Here is a 21176-nt window from a genome sequence, read left to right as displayed (position 1 = left end):
TTGTAGTTTTACCATATGTCTATGTCTGCATGGGAAAGTAAAGTAAGAAACGTAAATTCAAATTCTTTGTATGACCAGTGCATGTTAAGAAATTGACAATAAAGCCGACTTGACTTGATCCATTATCTCTTTTCTGTGCTTTTTATCATTTTTTTTTAATGTTTTGTCACATGTAAGTACTTTGATTGGAGGATCATTTCTAACAGATGGTTAAGTATAATATAACTGATAAAATAAGTGAGATGAGAACTGAATAAATAAAGACATGGTACATAACAATAGTTTATATCAACAGCAATTTTATCATAATAACATGACTATAACATGACTAACATAATAACATGACTACCAACAATAATCAACAATCAGCAATCAACAATACATAAATCAATATAATAACAGCTATTTATAATGTTTAAAATACATAAATTAAGAAAAAGATATAAAACAGAACAGTGGAAGAAGTCATCTGCAATAGCGTAATAGAGTAAGAATCTAAGGCTCAGTCTCTAAGCTTTGCTGCACTTCCACTGAATCAGCCAGTGTACAGGACAGGATGCTGACTTTCCAACCACTCTTGACTTTGGGTGCTGGCAGAACCTGAAATAAGAACCAATTCATCATTGTCATAAGCATATGGCATATAGTTACATAGATGTCATAGGTAGAAGTAGAAGTTAGGGGGGAAAAAACGAACTCTGCCACTTTTTCCTTTACAGGTGTCACGGTATGAACATTTAACCACATGATTATTGTTACCAAAATTACCACGAGTTTTGGTATTATTGTATTGGATCAAATATCTGGAGGATTGAAAAATAATAGGTATATTAGGTACAGTGGAATAGCTGGTGTAACAACTATAGCCCCTTTTCCATCAGATTCTAAAGCAAATGTAAACTAAAAGCGCATCCTTTTCAAGCGATATAAGATGCGGCTGCTTGTTTTCCATCAACAGGAAGATTTTAGCTAAATAAAACGATGTCACAATCAACCATGTTTATGCATATTTTTCTAACTTGCCAGATTATTCACCATCAACATTTTAGTCTGTGATTAGAACGTAGGAAAGAGAGAATATGCTGCTCCACACCCATCACCAGGTGTTTGAGTAAGTGTTGGAACTCTCGAGGCTGGTCCAGTCGAAGCCTATGAGCCTGCGTGGTTTTTCTATATTGCATCAAACCTTTTCCATCACTGTAGCAATACAACTTCTCCCAAAATCATATATTCCCTACGAATTAATTTAGTGCGACAAAGAGTGACCGTTTTTCCATCACATGAGTCAAACTAACTTGATGTGCATCACATTAAAGCGTATAATCTTGTTGATGGAAAAAGGGCTTTGGTAATATCAAGTGCTAGTGTTGTACTTAGACAATGAATTTAGATCTACTTCTACTTTTGACTCGTAGATGACACTTTCACCCAAATGCTTTCACTGTGCCAAAGTTGTCAGAACTACAATCCATTTCATGTGAAGTTCAGATGCACCGGATCCTGATTTTTAGGATCCTGCCGGATACCGGATCCACTGCTTAACCCTTATGTTGTGTTCGGGTCATTTTTGACCCGTTTTCAAGTTTTAGTGTGAAAAAAACACACTTTCCTTTATTTTCTTGGAATAAGGCTTCATCTAATCCTCAGTCACAATCATTGCAACACAAAAAAATATGTTTTATCATTTTAGTAAATTTTAAAGGTCCAAAAAAAAAAAGTTACATCTGTGGTGTTCAGGGTCAAAATTGACCCGACATAGATTTTTGGCTGTTGTATGCATTTCTGAAAAGCTGTTGGTTGCCCCTTGTCTTTAGTTTAGTGATTTATGGTGAGAAAAATATATTTCTTGCCTGAATTTTTTTTTGCCAGCTTTTTCATATTCCAAATCCAATATGGCCGCCGGACAGTCCCATACACTACAATACGTCATATCTCCTGTTGTGAAAGGAGTACAGATGTATTTCTGGTGTCTACTCATATGTTTTCATGGTCAGGTAATCCATTTCTGCATTATATAATGAGATTTTTTGCACATTTGTTTGCAAAATACATTTTTGCACATTATTTTTTTCCAAAAAACGTATCAAAAATTCATAATGGCACCCAAACATGTAGAACTGGTCTTATACTTTCCATAAAGTTGATGTGGCAATGACATAATGGTCCATGTTCATGGCATAGGGGATTCAGATGAATAGTGTGACTTTTTTCATGTTAATTGATGTGTTCATTTCCAATATCTTTGCATTAGATTGGTGGAATAGCTGTGACTTGGACAGAATTGTTATTTTGTATATTTACCACACTAAAATCATATAAATATTGAAAAACACCAAGTCAACATATTTAAACATTGATTTTATGCACTGAAAAACTAATTTAGTTGAAATTTGGTCTTTATCCTGCTATAAATCTCTTTGGGTTGGTTTGGACCTCAACACCACAAATGCCACTATTGATGATATTTTTCAATATTAGAGAAAAACCAATAAAATAAATTTGGGGGTTGTTGTACTCTCATATCAGCTGTAATACATGGACAACATAATCACTAATTGTATCACTTTAGGAGGTATTAATAGTGAATTTATGCAGATTTTGATCATCAAAAAAGATTTGCATAATGTAAGATAAAAGACCAGAAAGTCAAAAAGATGAATACATAAAGTAATATTTCCATGGATATGAATACATACCAAGTTAGCCATGAGATGAAAAACAATATTTGATGATAACTAGTGTTTTTGGGTATTTTATGGCTGAGTTTTGTTATCACGGGTCAAAAATGACCCGAACACCACAGGTGTATGCAGCTTACGAACACAACACAAGGGTTAAGATCCTGCCAGATCTGGAACCGGATACCGGATCCTACGAAAGGGCTGAAACACATAGCCTACTCGCACACGTGGGCCCTTTTTATTACGTTGGCTCAAACAATTTTTTAGACTCATTGACTTACTGCCACACTGCCTGCACTGGCCGCTTCCAAAGGGCTTTCACTCCATGGAGCAATTGGGGTTGTGAAAAACCTAGGCTAGAGATGCACCAGATCCTGATTTTTAGGTAACTGCCGGATACCGGATCCACTGCTTAAGATACTGCCGGATTCGGATCCTGTGAAAAACCCTATTATCCTGCCGGATCCGGAACCGGATCTTGGATCCTGTGCATCTCTAATGTGAAGTCTATTGCAAAGTTTTAAATTCATAGTACAATATAATATAATATAATATGATATAATACAATATAATATATAAGCCCCAACTCCGGTGAAGTTGGGACGTTTGGTAAACTGAGAATAAAATCAAAATGCTATCATTTTCAAAACATTCAATACATTCCTTAGATGGAGAATAGTGAAAAGACAACATATCAAGTGTTAAAGCCGAGAAAAAATATTGTTTTAGGGGACATATGTACTCATTTCTAATTTGATAACTGCAACACGTCTCAAATAAGTTGGGACGGGATCAGTGAAATTTTATAAACATCCAATTAAGATAAAACAACAAGGAAGAACATTTCAAAATGAATTGTACTGATGAACAATTTGAGTGTCCAGGTATAAGACAACCACAGAGAGGCTGAGTCACTCAGAATTAAAGATGCAGGTAGAACAATTACCATAGTTAGTACATAAAGTTTTGAATTCCCTTGATTTACCGTGATTGAGTGTATATAAGACATATTTTTGTCATTAAAGTCATTGTATAGCTTCATGACATAATGAAATATATATTGGCTGTAGTCTCACTCTAGCACTCCGAGCATTACAGCTAGTGAAAACTTGACCATATTAAGGACGCTTCATGTGTGCAAATGATAGAGGGGTTTAACATTCCCCTATCCACCCGAGCTCACTTGAAATAGACCCAGAAGACATGGGAAACTGTCCTTTGCTTACAGAAGTCAGCAGAAGTCAATTCTTTTTGAAAATAATAGAGTCTTGCACATCCTGTGCTACAGTAAAATTTGACCATGCAACTTGTGTTAGTGCTAACTTCAAAGGTCAGCCTCCATGATGGCAGGGGGGTGCAGTAGTAGTACATTGGTTAAGCTGTTCTAACTCACCTGTAGAATTGAATACAGTACTGAATGAAATAAATGGGGTTTGAACAGCATGAAAAGCCACTCGTGCATTATATTTTGAAGGGAGACCTTCAATTACTGCCACACAGTAAGGACAAATTGCATTCTCTATGTTTTAACAGCTTAACTCCAACATAAGGACCAGCAGGACATAAAATGGCTGGCTTTTGGTCAAGACCTGTCACACTGTAAGCACAACAGAAAGGAAAACATTGCAAAACATGACAAGGAATACACCTACCATTTAAGCTGTTGAAATCATGTCCAAGATAGGAATCAACACTGTTTTTATATAAAATAATCTCATCGGTTAATGCTATTAACTGTTAAGTTTTGTCCTTTGTTTTGTTTTTAGTCTTCCTCGACATTTGCTGCCTTTTATTGTCCCGTCCCAACTCTTTTGAGACACGTTGGATTTACAAATTCATGAATATCCCCCAAAACAATAATTTTGGTCAGTTTTGATGGCTGATATGTTTTCTTTGTACCATTCTCCAACTAATGACAGAACCAGACTTTTGAAAATGGCAGTATTTTGTTATTAATCACAATTAACCTTGTGTCCCAACTTATATGGAGTTGGGGTTTGTAATATAATATAATATAATATGATATAATATAATATAATATAATATAATGTAATGTACTGTAATATGAGAGGTGACGTTTGTGAACCTTTATGTAAATCTTGCATCTTTCCAGAAGGAACCTCCATTTCAGGCCTGTCTGTTCCGCCTCGGAAAGATTCACGTATTCCTCTGCCTGAGATGGCACAATAAAAATGAAAATGAGAAAATGTAAAACACAACACATGATCAATGTACACTATACTACATATGCACAATGGCATTGAAAGGAACCTACTTCAGCAGACATTATATACTACAACACAGGTACAGGTATGTACAAAAAAGTATGTGACGGTGCTCGTCCACACTAGCTCGCCAACTTGTGGCTCAAACCCACAGCCTCCCCATCACAGCAATATTTCGCCATGGGAGCAAATCATCAAAATCATCAACATCATCCTAAATAACATCAAAAATATTATAATCTTTATTCATAAGGCCTTTTTCCAAAACAAAGTAAACAGAAAAGTTTATAAACTGTGTCCTTTTCAAGGGCAACAAATGTTAAAAAAGGGGGGGGGGGGTGTTGTGTGATACTCACACTGCAGCCAATCATTTTCTCAGCCACTGTGCCGGAGAGCCAGCAGGATGGCAGTGTGCCTGTGTGGTCGCTGATGTCCATGAGCAGGTCGAAGCCGGACACAGTCTCCAGCTCCTGACCCTGGCCAGCACAGGTGAGGCTGCTGCACTCCATCACATCCCCGAACACTGAGAACCTACACCTGGAGCTGAGATGAAAGCCAAAAGTGAAGTGAAAGTAAACACAGGAGAGATACAAGAATATTCGCCAAATGCATAGCAATATAAACGCGTATCATGCAGTATAAAATGTTCAGTTATATGCTTGTTACAGTGCATGTGTGTGTGTGTGATGTAAATTCACACCAGAACTGTTCCCTCATTCAACCACTAGGTGCCCGGTACATCGACCAATTAGGGAGAAAAATGCAACTGTACAGTTCTGTTCAGGCAGTACTACAGCAATAACGCCTTCAATTGTGTGTATGTAACAATATTAAAACAGGATATACTAAACTTGTTATCCAAATCTGAAAGATTTGTCAAACATGTACTGTATGTGTCGCAAGCAAGTTAACAAATCATGTCATCCTGTGGGGTTTATATTTGCATTTGCCAGTCAAGGACATGAATGAATCCAGGAACAATATCTCCTGCTTTGCAAAAGCTAATGAGGATCTAATTACAACAAACAAATGAAGCATGGTCGTACCATCTGTGCCTGATGACTTTGGAGGGGGTGTCCAAGGGAAGAGCGGAGATAAAAGCAAAGGTGATGGCATAGAAAGGATCGAAACTCTCCTGGGTTCTGCTCTTCGCCTGGCTCACAGTCAGCACATCAGTGATGGACTCCACTGGTTAAAGAAGCAGAGGAGACAAGGCAAACCAAATAATGGCATTGTAGAGAACCAACCTTGAGTCTCATATTTGAAGAGTGAAAAGAGGTAGGTGTGCATTGCATCTCATCACAATTGACAGTGAGCAGACCAACACCTGTTCACTGTACTAACACAATTGTCTAACACCTGCAATAAGTGACTTTAAAAGTGGGCTTAGATCAGGTTCAGGTTACTGGTTTTGCACTTCAAGACAGATGGGCATCCCTTCATTTAAGCTACAAACACATAACACAAGTACATGAGATCTACACTCGCCTCCAAAAGAGTTGTCGCCTATCCATCTGTTTGGAATAACAGCTAATAACCTGACTTTCAATTAATCACTTGGCTTCAGAAGTCACTCATATGAAAGCTACAACCCTCCCGAATGAAAATGTATGTACAAAAATAAATTTCATGCACCAAAGAAAGATTGACCCTTTATTGAACACAGACAGGGCAGATTTTCACAAGACAAAAGTTTTGTCGCCTATCGAACATAATGTGAAAATGAGCAGATAAGTCACTTCAAAACACTTCAAATACGCAGATAGGGTGTCATACTTAATCACTGAATCACTCTCACCTCTCCAGAAAATCGACTTTGGCCTTAGGTGTATGTTTAGGGTCATTGTAATCATGGAAAGCAACACAATGAAAATCAATGGAGTTCAATGAGAGATGGTGGCATATTCGCTATTCGTAGAGCAATGCATGTTTAACTTCATGATTTAATCAATGATAGAAGCCCTCAAACACCTGCAGCATGCATGCAGCTCCTCATAAGAGCTGTATCTGTACCATGTTTCACTTTATACACCATTTCTCTTTTTTCATATTCTTCATCTCCAACACCATATAGTTTTGATGCTATCAGTTCTAAAATGGTTGATCTTGGGATCTTGACTTCAGAGTATGAGTCCCATTAGCCTTCATTTTTGTCAGAATTAGGCCTGACATACTCTTGGCTGGCTTTTTTGAGACAGGACAGTGGGAGAGACTTCTTTGGTGTTAAAGGTGAAGGATTTGGGAAAAATACATGGTGCCTAAAGTCAAACATGGGAGGGATACAGCTCTTATGTGGAGCTGCATGCATGCTGCTGGTGTGTGAGGGCTTTTATCATTGATTACATCATGAAGTTAAAAATGTATTGCTCTACGAATAGCAAATATGTCACCATCTCTCATTGAACTCCATTGATTTTCATTGTGTTGCTTTCCATGATTACAATGACCCTAAACATACACCTAAGGCCAAAGTCGATTTTCTGGAGAGGTGAGAGTGATTCAGTGATTAAGTATGACACCCGATCTGCGTATTTGAAGTGTTTTGAAGTGACTTATCTGCTCATTTTCACATTATGTTCGATAGGAGACAAAACTTTTGTCTTGTCAAAATCTGCCCTGTCTGTGTTCATTAAAGGGTCAATCTTTCTTTGGTGCATGAAATTTATTTTTGTACATACATTTTCATTCGAGAGGGTTGTAGCTTTCATATGAGTGACTTCTGAAGCCAAGTGATTAATTGAAAGTCAGGTTATTAGCTGTTATTCCAAACAGATGGGTAGGCGACAACTCTTTTGGAGGCGAGTGTACATGAGAAGTTCATGGAATGGCTTTTCTCTGGGTATACAATTGGTGCTGATATAAGAGACAGTGAACAAGACCTTACATCAGGGGTGATAAACATTTTAAAGGGCCACTTCAAACGTTATGAAGTCCTCCAAGGGCCTTACTATGAACACAAACCAGGATTTCCCCATGCACTTTAGGCTTATAATGAAAGTGGCCACCTTTACAACAGACCCCAATACGCGTCATATTTCATGTGAAACCATATCATATTGGTTATATACTGTATATCAAATTATATTGTGGGCTATATAAGACAGCTTCACAGGCCATGAACGTCCCCCCGAGCCATAGGTTCCCCACCCATGCCTTACATGGTATGTTATCTGCTGATGGGTTGTCTGTGTCACCCAGGGCTCCTGATTCTGCAAGCTCCTTAGCAACATTATAAAGCTGGTTGGCCTCCGGGGTATCTGAAATTATACAGAAAAATAATATATGAAATTAATGACAACAAATAACATGTATTTTATTACAAAAGCAGTGAAAAATCCTGTGAGTCGGAAAATCTCACCCGGATTGATTGTGATAATCGTCTTTGAGTTGACAGTGGCGGACATCATGTTACGAAAGCTGTCGAATTTCAAGCGGGCGTCAGAGATGAACAACACTGAAACACAAGGTACCACATATATTACTGTAACAAATTGTGCTCTTATGCCAGTTGTAGCAAATATGAGAAATAGGTCCAAAAAATACCTGTCTCTTTCGGTGTCAATGACTGCATGAGTTGAATAGCCTCACGGTCCCAGCTAAAGCATTTTACAACAGAGACATCTTCAGTATCATGACAACTTCAGGGGTCTACTGTAAATTGAACATTACACTTCCAGCTTCTAGTATTTAAGTAGTTAAATAAAACTTACCACACGAGAGGAAAGGAGGTCACAGTATCGTCGAAAAGCTTTATTTCCAAGCGCTGTCCTTTCCGCCCATCTGAAGTGGTGAAAGACTTTTGTTCCCCAAACTACATTCATAACCGGAGAGAGAATCACAAGGAAATTAAGCATTGGGCACTGTATTCATACCACAGAGTTAGAAAATAAACCCATGAAAACCATTAATTTGTTTCTGTGCCACATGGATGAGCTTCAGCACCTACTGTATACACATATTACACACACAGTACTGTGTTCCAGTCATTGATTCACTACATCGGCTTAATAGCTTCATTAGTGAAATATCCTCTGATAACCACAATGGCTGAATTGGGTCACTTAGAATACTGCTAAGTATGCTCAGAAACATCCTAATATGTCAGGATAGCCTTGGCTTTTACAGCTGCCCATTGGGGCATGTTGTGTGTGTGTGTAGTCTGTTTACTACTATTGCAGAGGACTTCCAGAGAATACATAATACACATTATCTTTGCATAAATGTTTAAATTAGATTCAAATCTTAAAAATATCAAGACGTCAATGTTAAACAAACTACCTCAAAGAGTCAGAAAGGCCTCAGACCACAGGGATAAAAACAAACATATCAACAGGTCCTCCTCACCGATTTGACAGCAGCAAGAATGTTGATCACACTGCCGTCTAGGTTTTGACCATTGACGTTGATGTCACCCAAGGTGTAGAAGTCCCTTGGGTCCTTGATGGGCAAGTGGAGGAGGGGAAGGAGGCGGTTTTCCTCCTCCACATCTGCACACAGTCTTACCACTGTGTAAGCCTCTGTCAGCATCAATCTGAACAAACTGAGGAAAGCATACACTTGATTGAAAATCACCATTGATGGGTAATCTGAATTAGTTTTACAACCTATTGCCACGTATACCAAATGATCTGTCGATCTGTTGTTTTACCTTTCCAATTCAACAAGGTGGTGAAATCCAATCACCTGGCTGCATTGGATAGCTAAACCAGTGATAAATTTGGGATGCACCGCATGGCACTGGATTGTAACTGATGAATTTCAGGTTGTTCATCAGCACTAAAAATTATTGAACAAATCTGTTGGTGAATACGAGAAAGGAATGGACCTTTACCTTGGAGTTGCTGGACAGTATCGCTCCTCTTTTTCAGAATCCTTTTGTGTAATTAGTGGATTTTCAATAACAACTACAAAAAAGAAACAAGAATGGGCTTATTCTTACTCCCAGGGCTTTCCAGAAAGAAACAAAAAGATGTATCAGGCACAAGTGAGACTGACGGCACATGTAGCCTACACTCACTGCAATCTCCAGTTCTGAAGCTGGCACTCAGGCCATTGATGTAGTCCTCACTGCCCCATGTTGACACGTTGATGAAATAGTCGGGTGAGTCCCTTATCGTGAATCCGAAGGTAAACCTCTCACTGCCAAAATCTGACAAATGATGACGTTTTTTAAGTAAAATACATTTCAGCAATTGTGTCTTCACATACTGCTTGCAGCAAAGGTTCAAATCAACTTACTTCTCCTATCTGGGAATCCTCTAGCATCCGTTTTAGCAATCACCACCCCAATTACTCTCTGAAATGACAGAGGGTTGGCATATTTATAGCCTAATTATTAGCAATTAAGCCAGCCACTTGGTTAAACCAACAACATAAGGATGGTTTACTCACCGCTTGTACAGTGTTGGGGTGTAGTTCTGAAATTGATATATACTTCTTGACAGATGAATTGAGTGCCATTTTATGTCTGTATAAAGACTGACGGTAGAAGATATCAACACGCGCTAACTTCTATCGGGGCAATCACAATGCTAGCACCTGAACTATGCCAGATATTGTTGTTGATATTCTCAAGATAGTTGAATAGACCCTGAGGCAATTAATTACAGTAACTTGCTTAATTACCTTTCGTGCCTGTTGACCTTACGGCCAAACAGGCGATTAAAGAGAAATGAACTAGGCCTCCTCAAAACAACTATCAACAAAGTATGAAATGAATGAAGTAGTTTTGTCATCGATTCCAAAATTCGCACGAGCTTGCGCGGCGCACAATGTTGCCAGATTGGAAGATGGCCATCCAATCTGGCAATATTGGGCACCGAGCTCGTGTGAATTTTGGGTATACAAAACTAGAATTTCTGGGTCCACTTATTTGTAGCAATAGCATTACTCCATCCAATCACTTTATTGTAGGGCCCCATAACCACGTTGGGCCCTTCCTCATTTGGAAATCTGGCAACCCTGCCCGACTAGCTGTGTATAGAGTAGCCTACTTTTATGAAGTGTATCAGAGTACAAATTGGACAGTGATCTCATTTAGTTAATAAAGCAATTCAGGGACTTGGTCAAGTACATTTGTTTTGTTTATTGTGTATAAAGTTTCGCCGTCCAGGATATGACAGATCTAACCCACATTTTATCAAGCCATTCAGTCCTTTGCAAATCACAGCATTTCCCTGATTTCTTGCATAATACACACATACGGTACATTAAAATAAAACAGATCACTTCAGAATTTGTGATTCATATGGAATGTGGTGCAATATTGTGTAGAGTTTGTTAGTGACAACCCTGACTATTTTATGAATAGGCTATTCACACCATTACTTTGGCTTTAACAGAACTGTACACTACTAAAATATGTACAATACGGAACTTAAACTTAATGATATGACTGGAACGACATGGTTTTATCTTGACATGTTCAACATGTTGCTCTGCAAAAGTATGAAAATAAAATGATTAATGGATCTTTAAAATGATAACATCTCCCCTTCAGTTAAATGATTGAACTACATTGCATCTCCTCCTTCTTTTGGTCTGGTGATGTTACTTCTACTGTAGTTTCAAGATGCCAATTATCATTGTATAGCACTAGCAAAGAATGGAATTGTAGCTGGTAGGTACCATAGGATTCTACGCTACCGGCTACAATTTCATTATATACTGTATGCAAGTGTAACGGATGCCAACTAGTAGTTTGGCAGTAGAGCATTAGTAAACCTCCCTCCCGAAGCCTCATACAGTATTGATACCACTCAGCTATCAGTCTGGACCTAGCTATTGTGCTATGCATCCCATGCTGAAATAGAGTGTGAACTAACTGATAGGTTGCGGATTTGAGCCAGAGTGGCAAACTAATGCAGATGACCTCTGATACACTAGCTTGGAGGTAAAATATGTGCTGCCAGAGAAGAAATTCAGGAGAAAGACACAACTCAATTCATCAACTCAAGGGGATAGCGTAAAATGAGCTTATTTCCATAAATTGTGTGATATGGATGTAAAACAAAGATCTATTAGTTTCTGTTGTCCAGATGAAGACAAAGCATCAGTGAACAGGCTGGCAAGTTGGGGCCTTTTTCCAGTCCACGTCATGAGGTATCCATCCAGAGACAAGAACGCTTGTGCAAACAACAGCAGCATTGGAGGTCAGGCTCGCTTTACTGTCCATCAACCTTATCTGTAAGAGATTATGGCACAGACAGTTTAGGTTTGAGAGAGAGAGAGAGAGAGAGAGAGAGAGAGAGAGAGAGAGAGAGAGAGAGAGAGAGAGAGAGAGAGAGAGAGATTATGGAAAGTTCTTTGGTGTTTTGGGTGTCTGAAGCCTGAGCACAACATACCTTTAGGGACAAACTTAAGCGAGTGGCTGAATATTCAGAAGCGATTAACACCTTCCTCTGGTCCATCGTTCACAAATTCATGGCCTAGTCCATTTCCACACTTGCCACACAGAACCTGAAGCATATGAATAGAGACATACAGTGTTTGGGTATTGCTGACTGCTGCCGTGTGTGTGCACAGAGCATAAATAGAGGTCTGACCAGAACAGAGGTGGACAAAGTCAGGCCCAGGCGGCACAAGCGGCCCTCTGTGCGGAGTCATTTCTTCTGACCCGCAAAGCCTTTTTACAAGAAAGAAAACTTGACACCCAACCAGATTCCCACCAATCTGAAAAATGCGGACGTAAAACAGGGATTTTGTGGGTTTGAGATTAATTAACTAATGCTACTGTATTCCACAACATCTTGCTACATGCAGTATTGCCCTCTTTAGACAATATTTCAAAACAAATGTGGCCCCTGAGGTGCAAAATAATTGCCCACCACTGGACTGCAGTAAAATCCATGGCTACTTTCAAATAATTAAACGCCATTTAAAATGTCAAATAGAAGTAGGAAACTCACAGTGACAGCTCGACAGATAAAGACTTTACTAACCTTGAAGGCCGTGAGGCTCTCCATGTGTTTCGTCACGCTGTCCTCCCTAAGTGTTTCAGTGAAGGCAGGCCATGGCGAGGAATGTTCATATTTAGATCGGCTTGAAAACAAAGGATGCGCACACTGGGAACAGACGTAGATGCCTGGAAGAGGATAGGAAAGGCAAAATTGCAATTCACTCAAATGTGAACGAACAATGCAAAGTTGGTTAGATAACTTTTGTGAGACCAAACTGGCTGTGCTAAGCGCATCAAATAGCATTGCAACAGTTGCGTCGTGTGAGTTTGTGAGCACTGGACTTGAATGAGACCTCGTTTGGCAGTAGATACGTGTGGAATCATATGTATACACATAATTTTACCGCTATTGTGCAATAAAACTGCAGGTCGTCATTTCCACTGAAACTCGGGTCATGTTAGCTTGCGAGTTAGCCTGTGAAACACGAGTTTATGTAGGCCTAAGGGTATCTTAATTAGTTCAGTAGGCTATGCCAGGAGATAACTTACCTGGTTTGAAATGATCCTTGTAATACTCTCTTCCAAAAAAAGAGCAAAAAGACATTTTGTCTGCTTAGATGTCGGTGCACTGCTTACGAAAGACTACAAGCACAGGTCTAATCACGTCACGTGGGTTTTTGTTATGGTTTGTGTAACACTAGGCTATTACGAAATTGTTTCAACACGCTACTGCCGCCATGTGGTGGGGAGGAGTTAGAGCAAAATTGGCAAGCGCCTTGAGCCATTCAGTCATAAACTGCCTCCTGTTCAGAAACCATATGTCACAATATAATAGCCTAATAGTAGCCTGTAGCCTCTGCTGTATATTATTATTATTCGTGTTAATCTCGAACTTTCTGATATTCCAGTTCATACATTTTAAAAGTACACTGTGTGAGATTTTTAGTTGTTTATTTCCAGAATTCAGCTACCCATTCACTAATGTTTTCATGAATACTTACCACAACCATCAAATTCAAATTATTCATTTTGACTGGAAAAATTGCACTTTTCATACATGAAAAGGGGGATCTTCTCCATGGTCAGCCATTTTGAATTTCCAGAAAGTACTTGGGCCATACTAGAAAATATTAGTTTGTTAGGCCTACTTTGTAAACTTTCATGAAAAGATCACATTTGGCAATATGCAGCCGAGTTTCAATGAGCAGCATAGTTGCAGTAGGCTAACTTTTTTTTTTTTTTTTTACCATTTCCTGCACAGTGTACCTTTAAGAAATTATCATTTTAGGAAAATATTGCATATGGTCTGCCCAGATAATGGAACTGACATTGGGGGGCATTTATCCTAAAAATAGCCTACGATGGTGTCCCCTAAAATTACATGCATTTATTGCAGTCAGAATAATTATCAGGCATATGAAATGAAGAATTCTCAAAACAATAGAGGCAAAATCTTAAATATGATGCAAGTGTGATTATAGTAGCTTGTTAAGGTATAATTAGGCCTGTAGTTCAGTGCTGCAATTTTTATTTGAGAAGATCTGGAATAACAGTTCTCCCACATGGCTAAACCCATTCTTCTTTATTGCCGCAATCAGGGCTGCCTTGGAACCCAAAAACAGCCTAGACTCTTTTTTTGCAACTTTATATAGGCTAAATTAAAGATGTACCATCTAAAATTGTGGGTCAATCTATGGGGGAAAAAAACAAACAAAAAACACAGCATCAGCTCCTCAGGACTGCCGGTCCACCGGGAAAATGCCCGTTATGCCACATTACCCGTTCATACAATCTGTGGGGCACTGATCTTTGTGGCACTGATTGAGTTGCCCCACCGGGACTCGAACCCAGACTTGGGCTCTGACCACTACATCAAAGAACCAAGCTTGTTGACGGTCAGAGCGCACCCACAACCCTAGTGATGGCCACTTGATCATACTTTTTTTGCACACTTTTTTTTTTATTTTTTCGTCTATTAGTTCTTTTTTTCCTTTTATTCATTCATTGGCATGATGACATTTCGAACTTGCGGCCTTCCCAGATCTTGTGGTCTTCCCAGCCACAAGTGACACTCCATCATGCTGCCTTCCCCTTCGGGAAGTGGACTCACTCGCACACTGCACATGTCCTCACATACCACCCACCGTACTTCTCCCATTCCAGGATGCCCCATAATGCATGCTGGAGTCCCTCGCACCAGGGTTATCCATTCTGGCGTCCCTCGTATGGCTAACATGGGTGCACCTCCTAATGACCTCATGGCTGGTCATCCCACTTCCGCCAGCATTTGTAGCGAAGGAGAGTATAGTTACTCTGCTGGGAGTCAAACCCAGGCCTTCAGGGGTAATAAACTGGGGCACCGATCGCTACCCAGGCTCCGCCCTCGCGATGACGCAACATTTTTGACTCAGCTACACACACTCAGGCAATTTGTATTGCTTGTTCAGGTACTTTCGGGTTCCCTCTACAGCGTGAAACTCCACCCACTTTCTCGGGAAGCAATCAACTTTGAGCATTTCCAACCGTCCGTGGTAGAGGCGTCTTCAAGGCAGTGACGTGGTTTAAGCAGAGACATTCAATTGGGACTAAGACCATGTTTGGTTTAAACTTTGGCTCAGCCTGTTCTGCCCTCGACCACCAAGGGGGGTGGGTCAAACCATGCCGTTTGAGAATATTAGTTGTTATGCTCTTGGTCAGACCAAGTCTCGAAGAAATTTGACAGTGATAATCAGGCTAACTGATCACTACACCAAAGAGAAAGGCGCACCCACAACCCGAGTGATGGCCACTCCATCTCTGTGGCTATGTGTTTTGATGAACAGGCTAGATGAATGAGTTTTTCCATCAAGATGGGGAACTTATTATGCATATGGGGTCAAATGTTGAAAAGAAAACAATGACATAAACACATAGGCTACTTTTGTATATCTATGCACAACACCAGACAAATACAGAACATTTTAAAATGATAGTGCTGCACAGACACCTCTATCAATCAAGCACAGCATCTGCAGAATTGACTTTTACCTCTTATAACCCAGATGTTCCGTGGGATATACGCAGAGCTTATTATTCCTTGAATGACACTCATCAGAATATTTTGTCCATATCAAGTGCAGAACGGTATGGTGTGCCTGGGCCTTATGACAAAGTTGATATAAGTGCCCCCAAGTGCTTCTTGCTTTGTTGCAAAGCCATATTGTGCATGCAAATGTCTCCAATACACTTCTGAACGTTCAATCTACATGAGTTCAGAGTTCAGATTTGAAATGGAATAGCTGCCTCATTAACAATAGCTGCAGGTATTATTATTCTGAATGTATGTCCTTTTTTATCACATGCCAGGACCGTCTATCACTGCCCTGTCTGCCGTTGAAAGATAAGGTAAGTTTGTGATTACTTGCACAACACAGCACATTTATTCCCTCCAGGCTCTGCCTTCTATCAACTCCCAAGGCAAACCATGACTTAGAGGTCTACTCTAAATGAAAGCTCTGTCGGTCCTTGTGTGTGTGTGTGTGTGTGTGTGTGTGTGTGTGTGTGTGTGTGTGTGTGTGTGTGTGCGCGTGTGTGTTTGTGTATGTGTGTGCGTGCGTGTGCGTGTGCGTGTGCGTGCGTGCGACGTGCGGGCGTGTGTGTGTGTGTGTGTGTGCGTGCGCGTGTGTGTGTGTGCGCGTGCGAACACGCCCGCACATCACTCTCTCAGTCTTATTCTTTTACAGATAAGGCATGTCAAAGATAACTGAAATATAGTTTGTCCAGGAAAAAAAGTTTCTTAAGTTTTTTATATACACTATAACTCCAATGACAGTACATAAAAACGTACACATAATACACTTCCACTTCCATGATTGACCACAAATAAGTTATTGCATGGAACGGCATAAGGTACAGCAATAGCCACTTATTTTTTCCCCTTCCATGAGCACCCCATGCGACTTCCATGGGACCTCCAGATGGCAAGACTCTGAAACCACCTGACATGGTGGTGCAGCCAAGGAAACATGGTACCAAATCAGTGGCTCCTACTGAACGCCTTGAAGTCTTTTGGAGGGATTTGTTATGCGTGTCCAACAGGTGAAAAATAAAGCCACAACAGCATCATGATGTCACCCGGCCATCACTCAAACTTGCAGAAGTTCTTGAGCCTCTCGGGAAGTTCCAACCAGTCCAGTGCCATTCTGTGCACTATATTTTTCTGGATGGCCTTGCGACACAGCGTTTGCAGAGATGCGACTGCATAAGAACAGTCGTGAGGTGATGTTGGGCGAAACAAAAAACAACAGGGGGAGAAATTGAGGACATCATTGGAGATAAGCAAAATCCCAGGTAGCACTTTATTTTAAGATTCACATATTAGCCAGGCCTACATGTCTAACTGTCCGTATAAATGGCTTAAGAGACATGCACTGTGCACTGTGTAGGATGTTGGCCAGAGTAGGTATGGCAACTGTGCTGCTCATTGCAACTACGCTGCCCATTCCCAAATTTGATATTTCTTTCTTTCTATTCACCCTAACTGGATGAAAGAGAATCATGGGCCAATATTGGGCCACCAGAATTGAATCTTTCATATTTGAATTTGAGTTGCTTAACTTGAATGGTTGCATTGAACAACTGAATTAGTGTCTCGCAATTTTAAATTGCATTTCATTACTTGAATGCTTGAATATAAAGAATTTGGTTACACTTTACTTGAAGCCGACATCATATGTCATAATAGTGTCATGAATGAGTCACAAACATACTTAAAGTCACAAATTCACTTAAAGACAAAGTCATAACATTTTTATGAGATTGACTTAATGTTTATGACACATGCATGACTGCATTATGACAATGTCATGACACCGTTATGTCATATGTATGATGCTGGCGTCAAGTAAAGGGTTACCAAGGATTCAATTCCAAGCTCTGGTGGCGGCACAAGTATTAGCCCACAGAATCATCACAGACAGCTTTTTGTACTCACATCCGTATTCCACCTGGACGATGCGGACGACCTTGGTGGCGGCGAAGACGTCCACGACGGCGTAGAGCGGCTGCTCCATGGAGATGCCTTTGGCCGAGGCCCCCATGTCCTCCCCGTTGATGATGATGTGCATGTCGGCCAGGCCCGGCGCCTTGGGCACGTACAGCACTCCGATGCGGCTCCGGCGCGCCGTGGGAGGCAGGGCGTTCATCTTATACAGGTCATCCAGGATGTGGCTATACCTGGGTCAATGATGTTTTTGTAAGCGAAAGTCTTAAAGTTCCCCAACTGGGAAGCTCCTATTGTCATTCTGACACAGCACACAACAACATTGCATTTTATGCCTCACCCGTGCTAGCCTGGCTCTCACGCAGACCCTTCGTGCATTTCCGCTCAACTTTGTGAGCTCGTACGAGGGTCTGGAAATCTTAGACGAGCCCGGACGGAATCAGAAGTTTCACAGCCTGTCCAATCAGAATCGCGGGGCGGGGTATATACAAGTCAGTGGTTGAAGTAGTACGTGATTCAAAAAAAGACACGTGAATTCTCCAATCAGGTTCGAGCTGTTTTGAACACACCCATGCCTTTCCAGAGCTAAGTGACAGACAATGTTCCAGATTGTTGGTAACAACCATCACGTGAGAACCAGGTTATACCCGTGCAAGGGGGCAGCCTGAAACAGCGTCCCAAGGAAGCAGTGCCTCAGGCTGTACCTCAGTCATGGAGTAGGATGGAGGAGAGCACTGGTTAATTACTCCCCCCACCAACCCGCCAGGCCGGGAGTCCAACCCGGCAAGCTTTGGGATACAAGTCTGGCGTCCTAATGACCCATGACTGCCCTTTAGGAGCAGCAGACATCAGGGTGATGCATCCACAGCTTATGTCAAATACAGTGTACATGGGTTGCACGTTTGTAAACACTCCCGGTTGTGCACTCTTCTTCAACCTCTGATTGTTGGAAACTGCTGACACTCAGAAAATGAGCTCACGCGGTTGGCTGCTTAGCATCTTGCCTCTCCTCACAACATGAATGTGTGTAAACGTGAAACCTATGTTATGTCTATGGACATTTTTGTTTGTTTTCAATGGATTATCTAATGAGCCTATTCATTGTGTGTCCATTAATTGCCAATTATTAAGTCATGTATGACTATTAACTGTGGTTGTACCAACTGATGTCTGCTACTAACACAGCGTCAGTGACCCACCTGCCTGGTCTGCTGCGGCCTATCAGCTTGTCCATGGGGATGTAGACGTCCTTGTCGATGCACAGGTGGGGGCTCGAGAAGAACATCTTGGGCCGGTTGTGTGGGGGATCTGCTGCTGGTGGTTGTGGTGCTGCTGGTGGTGGTGCCTGCTCTGCTTCCCCCCTGCCCAGCCTGTGGCCCCCGGCCAGGTCATCAGCTGGCGCTGGTGCTGCTGGTTGCTGCTCCTCAATTACCTTATTGTGGAAGAGAAAGTGGAAATGTGTGTGTGTGGGGGGGGAGGTTTGGTGTTTGATAGAGGTACTCCATGTAATTGAATTGGTTTTAATACTAATTGAATAGTTGAATTGATTTTAATTGGATTTAATAAATTAAATGTCCAGAAGATGCCATAAATAGGAAAGGAGTGAATTCATCAACTGATGTTTTTTTATTCTTTCCCCATCTCTCCCCGAAAAAGCACCAAATCAGCATATTTTTATAACCCATCTTCTAGTCTAAAAGGACTGAGCATACGCCACTGACTCCAAAACTGCATACCTTGTTGTGGCTTCTGGTGATGGCAAACACCCAGCTGTTTCCCAGGTCCACCAGGTCCGGGATGGAGTACTCCGGTACCGTCTGCAGGCTGCTTGGGTTATGCGCCGTCAGTCCGACCCTGAGATGACCGCACCAGCCCAGCTCCTTCTCCTCAATCTCCACCAGGAATATCTCGCCGGGGCCTAGGGGGTGTCTGCTGAAGCACACCCCATTGGCGAAGCTCTCAACCCGGGTAGCTCTGGTTCCGGTGGGGTCCAGCTGCACGTTGGTACCGTGGATGGGGTGGAACTCAAGGAACTCACCCAAAAGAACATCGGTTGCCATGCCTGAAGCACCCTTAAAAGGTCCCTTTGAAGTCAACAGAAGCTTTGCGTTGTTAATTCAAGTCCACTCAGCTAAACCAGTGTAGAACCACTCTGGCTATACAGACTAGCATTTGTCAACTTTGTCATGTTACACCATAGATTGCAATTCAACAATGCTATGCTATACCACACAAAATCACAACAAAATGCAACAAACAACACTAAGTGCCGTACATAACATGCCAGTGGTCCTTTGCAGCTACGGTGTGTGGGCAGATAGAAACACGAGTCAGAAAGCTAAGCTGCCCCAACAGTGGGGCTCTCCAGAGACGTCGAAACAGAAGTTTCTGGTGACACGCGTGTCTATTTATAAGCGGCCGGGGGCTGGCAGTGGCCGCTGCCACGGTTGCTGCCATGGCTGTGGCTTTAAAAAGATAGCAAAGGTATGCAGTGCAGTGCAGCAGAGACTAGAGGGGAAATAGAGATTAGTAGATCCTTGCACAGTTGGGCCAGAGATTCTTTAAGTATAGAGATATGCCAACATAATAGGTTGCTATGGGCACCTAACATGACCAGGTTCCGGTCTGCCTAAAGGGGCGTGTCACAATGCTCCTAGCATTGAATAGAACAGTCCTTAGGTCTGCCTAGGTCTGCCTAAAGGGGGATCCCCCCCAAAAATAGAACCCGGAAACAATGGGCCAATGGGACCTCTCTCTCTCTACTCTCTCTGGTTGGGCTCCCTGGTGGGCCCGATCGCCCATTGCTGAGAAAGACTCAACTGCCTCATAACAACATTGCTATGACATCACCAAGAGCCTCAAGTAACAGATTAAGACTTGGTCATAACAATTTTTGGTGACAGTAAGGTTACAACAACATGGGTTCTGGCACAGCCATGGAGGTAAGAATTAGGCTAATCCCATTGACTTCAGGGTTGAACTTTTACACAAAGATGGCGGATCATGGAGTCTTTGACACACAAATCACCATTGACATACTTCCAAAATAGTTCCAGTGGGTGTTGAACACAGTCGAGCAGTGACTGTAATTCATTTTAATTCCTTTTTACGTCATCTTTGTCATCTTGTTATGTAGTGGTTCTGGGTCAGTCTCTAGTGAAAAGAAAGTCGCTGCCTAGAATTACTTTGTATTTGAATTTACATACCATGTCACCAACCGACTTCCTCCGGTTGTCACAACTCTGAATTTCATGGCTCTGGGCTCTACGCAAAGGGGTTACAGGGATTGGCCCTGGCTGAAGGCCTAAAAGTCAGGCCCTCCTTCCCACAGGTGTAGCATCCGCTCATGCGCACAGGAAAAAGGGGCCATGTTCAAAATACTATTACTACTA

The 21176-nt window shown here is 41.3% G+C and overlaps 3 protein-coding genes across 3 annotated transcripts; all 3 read right to left on the bottom strand.

The window, feature by feature from the left end:
* Positions 1 to 113: 113 nt before the first annotated feature.
* meiob (meiosis specific with OB-fold) lies at positions 114 to 10614 on the bottom strand. The gene is made up of 14 exons (XM_063220558.1): positions 10532 to 10614; positions 10298 to 10384; positions 10145 to 10202; positions 9924 to 10055; positions 9738 to 9810; positions 9251 to 9446; positions 8617 to 8717; positions 8450 to 8502; positions 8265 to 8360; positions 8065 to 8163; positions 5953 to 6094; positions 5263 to 5449; positions 4768 to 4854; positions 114 to 600 (listed from the first exon to the last, which is right to left on the bottom strand). Exons 2-14 carry the CDS (start codon positions 10364 to 10366, stop codon positions 496 to 498), a joined length of 1398 nt encoding a protein of 465 aa, XP_063076628.1. The 5' UTR covers positions 10367 to 10384; positions 10532 to 10614; the 3' UTR covers positions 114 to 495.
* A 357-nt stretch (positions 10615 to 10971) lies between these two features.
* On the bottom strand, positions 10972 to 13483 carry msrb1b (methionine sulfoxide reductase B1b). Its single transcript, XM_063221275.1, has 4 exons — positions 13353 to 13483; positions 12847 to 12989; positions 12250 to 12364; positions 10972 to 12089 (listed from the first exon to the last, which is right to left on the bottom strand). The coding sequence occupies exons 1-4, from the start codon at positions 13405 to 13407 to the stop codon at positions 12070 to 12072; spliced, it is 333 nt and encodes a 110-aa protein (XP_063077345.1). The 5' UTR covers positions 13408 to 13483; the 3' UTR covers positions 10972 to 12069.
* A 3071-nt stretch (positions 13484 to 16554) lies between these two features.
* neurl2 (neuralized E3 ubiquitin protein ligase 2) lies at positions 16555 to 20141 on the bottom strand. The gene is made up of 4 exons (XM_063221274.1): positions 19521 to 20141; positions 18984 to 19216; positions 17776 to 18017; positions 16555 to 17039 (listed from the first exon to the last, which is right to left on the bottom strand). The coding sequence occupies exons 1-4, from the start codon at positions 19842 to 19844 to the stop codon at positions 16924 to 16926; spliced, it is 915 nt and encodes a 304-aa protein (XP_063077344.1). The 5' UTR covers positions 19845 to 20141; the 3' UTR covers positions 16555 to 16923.
* Between the last annotated feature and the right edge of the window lie 1035 nt (positions 20142 to 21176).

This window comes from Engraulis encrasicolus, chromosome 17 (assembly GCF_034702125.1).
Source record: "Engraulis encrasicolus isolate BLACKSEA-1 chromosome 17, IST_EnEncr_1.0, whole genome shotgun sequence".
Taxonomy (NCBI): domain Eukaryota; kingdom Metazoa; phylum Chordata; class Actinopteri; order Clupeiformes; family Engraulidae; genus Engraulis; species Engraulis encrasicolus.
Note: the sequence above shows the minus strand (reverse complement) of the source record. Positions and strands in the feature narration are given on the sequence as shown.

Bases quoted from the DNA above. Each gene is read 5' to 3' on its own strand.
- neurl2 (XM_063221274.1), bottom strand. From the start codon at position 19,844: ATGGCAACCGATGTTCTTTTGGGTGAGTTCCTTGAGTTCCACCCCATC. The intron at 19,217-19,520 runs GTATGCAGTTTT...TTCCACAATAAG, and splicing joins TCACCAGAAGCCACAACAAG to GTAATTGAGGAGCAGCAACC. The intron at 18,018-18,983 runs GTGGGTCACTGA...TCATTGACCCAG, and splicing joins GGCCGCAGCAGACCAGGCAG to GTATAGCCACATCCTGGATG.
- meiob (XM_063220558.1), bottom strand. From the start codon at position 10,366: ATGGCACTCAATTCATCTGTCAAGAAGTATATATCAATTTCAGAACTA. The intron at 8,718-9,250 runs GTGAGGAGGACC...TTATGAATGTAG, and splicing joins TTCTTGCTGCTGTCAAATCG to TTTGGGGAACAAAAGTCTTT. The intron at 8,164-8,264 runs GTGAGATTTTCC...GTATAATTTCAG, and splicing joins GATTATCACAATCAATCCGG to ATACCCCGGAGGCCAACCAG.